At 35.1% G+C, this 3,154-nt stretch overlaps 1 protein-coding gene across 1 annotated transcript; it reads right to left on the bottom strand.

The window, feature by feature from the left end:
• Nucleotides 1–269: 269 nt before the first annotated feature.
• Nucleotides 270–1,986, bottom strand: LOC112196025 (peptidyl-prolyl cis-trans isomerase CYP21-1). Its single transcript, XM_040518663.1, has 7 exons — nucleotides 1,843–1,986; nucleotides 1,661–1,732; nucleotides 1,247–1,325; nucleotides 1,102–1,149; nucleotides 722–745; nucleotides 457–639; nucleotides 270–346 (listed from the first exon to the last, which is right to left on the bottom strand). The coding sequence occupies exons 1-7, from the start codon at nucleotides 1,984–1,986 to the stop codon at nucleotides 270–272; spliced, it is 627 nt and encodes a 208-aa protein (XP_040374597.1).
• Nucleotides 1,987–3,154: the final 1,168 nt, after the last annotated feature.

Here is a 3,154-nt window from a genome sequence, read left to right as displayed (position 1 = left end):
CGTGCTCCAGAACATTTCAGATTGTTCTCAATCAATCTGAACTAATTCAAGAGCATAGTTGATACATACTTTTAAAGATAATCTCATCCCCACTTTGTTTTGTTCATTTTATCACTTTTCAGAGAATATAGAGGCAAAAGAAAAGTAACAGATCCACAAGGCACCAAAAAACACCTGTAACTAGTCTATAATGCTGGCTAGAGCTATCAAACAGAAAAAATTATGAGTTGAAGTTGTGGAGTCAGAATTTCAACATGAAGAATACCTTACTAACTAGCCTTGATTGTGGTGATAAAGAATTGTGAGCCATTGGAATCAGGTCCTGTATTCACCATAGAAATAGTACCTGCACAGAAGATACAGTTTCAGAGTTTTAATAATAATAAAAAATCTAGTGCAAAACTGTAGATCATTCAGGAATCAAAAGTGACAGCCAAAAACATTGACGTTAAACACCTGCGTGTGAATGTTTCACTTTGAAATTCTCATCAGCAAAAGTGCCACCATATATCAATTCATATCCCTTCCCATCACCATGAATGATATCTCCACCTTGAATCATGAACCCAGATACGATACGATGAAATGGCGTTCCCTTATAGTGGAGTAATTTTCCATTAACACCTTTACCTTTTTCTCCTGCATTTAAAGCAAGTTTCAATAAGCATAATGACAACATGAACAGGTTCTGTTGGTAATTAAATATCGCAGGTCCAAGTACCTGTGCACAATGCCCTGAAATTTTCTGCAAAAGGAGAAAAAAGATACAGGTATTAGGCAGTTAACTGGTATGAGTGATCATTTGACAAGAAACTGCAACTAACAGAGTTTTCCTGTGCAATGGTTTGTAATTGAGGTTGTAAGTAACCGGGCATTAAAAAGTATCGTCTCAATAACTTTCAACAAACTTTGATAAGAACAGAAAAGCTCATAATCATATCAAATAAAGTAAAGGACTAGAAACTATCAAACTTGCATGCGTCAACAGAGGTAGATTATCTTCAACCAACAAGTTTGTGACAAGTTGAAAGTCGAAATAAAATAGGTTTCTAAGATTCTGATGAAAAGTCGACATTATTAAGATATAAGATCAATACATACCAACAGTTTTTGGTACAACCTGACTGTATAATCCAATCACAATTCTACTTGCAAATGAAAGGTAATAGGAATTATCAGTGAATAAGAAATTAATAGGCAATCAGCAGAAGGTAGTTCACATGAAAGTATTGGCATGAAACTGTACCTAAGCGCTGTTCCTCAATAACAATATCCAGGTACACTCTATGGGTTATTTCAGGTACTTCTTCTACTTTCTCTTCCTCCTACATAATGAAATGATTCATATTAGAGACTGCAAACTCATCTCTTCATAAATACTAATATTAAAGCAAAACCACAGGAAACTGAACCAATATATGCAATAAGATAAGGATAAAACTACAGACCACCAAGATGGAGCTGGTCAACCAAAAGAACTGATATAACACGCAGCCAAACACCCTCAAACTGCACACACACACAAAATAAAAAAAATAAAATAAAACCCAATTCAAAATCAAACTTAAATTCAAATATTCAATATACCCTTTTAACACTACTAGTCCCTCCATTACTAACCTGAAGATGAAAGTGTGCATGAAGACCACAACATCCAAACTGGTGTGACAGACAAGAACTGATCTTCAGAGGGCTGCCATGCCCCTCTGACCCAATCCACCATTCTTCCCACCTAAAAATCAATCAACCACACAGTTTTCGTCACATTATTCAAAATCATTGAAAGACGAAATAAATAACATAACAATGAAACTTGTAATAATCACTACCAAGAGATCTAACCTTGACAATATTCATTTGTCCTCCGAACATAAGAACCACACCCATCTCAAGTATAACTCTGAAGGTGTCCCTAATGTTATTGGCACTGAACTCCTTCAAGCTCTCAGCGTAGTCACCATCCTGAAGAAGAAAAGCATTACCCATTAAGGGGTAAAAGAAAAAACACAGGGAAAAAGGCAAAAGGGAATACATGACCCCTAAAACCCAACCCAAGTGGATGGGAAGAAGGGGAAAAAAGAAAAGGAAAAAAGAACAAGCAAAGTAGAGAAACTACACAAGTTGATAATGGCTATGTCGAAAGGCTAATTACAGATAACATACTATACTTTAGATATCAGATAGAATATTCTTTTGCAATAAACAGGTTCTACGACATTAGACTTATACTTCTCACAGTGATATCCTCGTGAGAGTTTTACCTGTTGAATGGGATAACTCTTCGACTGCAGTGCTATGAAAGAAAATCTACCTGTTGCTAAGATCTTCCACATATACCCGGATCAATAGCAATTTCAAAGTTTCTATCACCACTGAGATGTATATATAGACAATAGCAATTGCAAATCAATAGCAATTATCTGAGCTAAACACTCTCAATAACAATCTGACACAAGTGTAAAAACAAATAGAAAAATACATCAAAGTGCCCAGACTTGACATTCAAATCACAATTCAAGTATAAACTCATCTACTCAACCACATCAGCAATTCACCATCTAATTGTCGATCTTTTAAGGTTCTTCAATTATCATAGTTTCATAAGATATTTCAAACCACAAAGGAAATCCCACATAATATCCTTCTTTATTCTCATGCAGGATGAGATCATTGGAAAAACGTGACCAGCCATTAATGTAGTAATGCACACCATATGCCATATCTAAAATCGATCATCTCCAGTAACAAATAATAACGAAAAATACTAGTGCAATCAATAAATACAAGAAATTTTAATTAAGTAAAAGGAAAAAAACCACAAATGAAGGGGGTTCATTGATTTCTACCAAAATCGTTCCTACTTTCTCATCCTCCTCAATAAACAAATATATATCATGATCACCCTTCTCCAACTAGTCTCTGATTTCTAAAACTCTAAAGAAGAAACCACAAAAACGAAGATCAGGAAAACCCCCAAAAATAAGCAAATAAAGTTAAAACCAACTCCAAAACCCAAAAAATCCCAACAAAAAATCGCCCAGAGTGACAAAACTCGCTGAGACACATAATCAAACACTCAAGAAGAAAAGAAAGCATACCAGAAATCAAACACTCAAACAAACAGAAATTCAGTCGCCTAGACTTGTCAATCGTC

This window comes from Rosa chinensis, chromosome 4 (genome assembly GCF_002994745.2).
Source record: "Rosa chinensis cultivar Old Blush chromosome 4, RchiOBHm-V2, whole genome shotgun sequence".
In the NCBI taxonomy this organism is placed as follows: Eukaryota; Viridiplantae; Streptophyta; class Magnoliopsida; order Rosales; family Rosaceae; genus Rosa; species Rosa chinensis.
The sequence above is the reverse complement of the archived record's forward strand: the minus strand, read 5'-3'. Positions and strand labels throughout refer to the sequence as shown.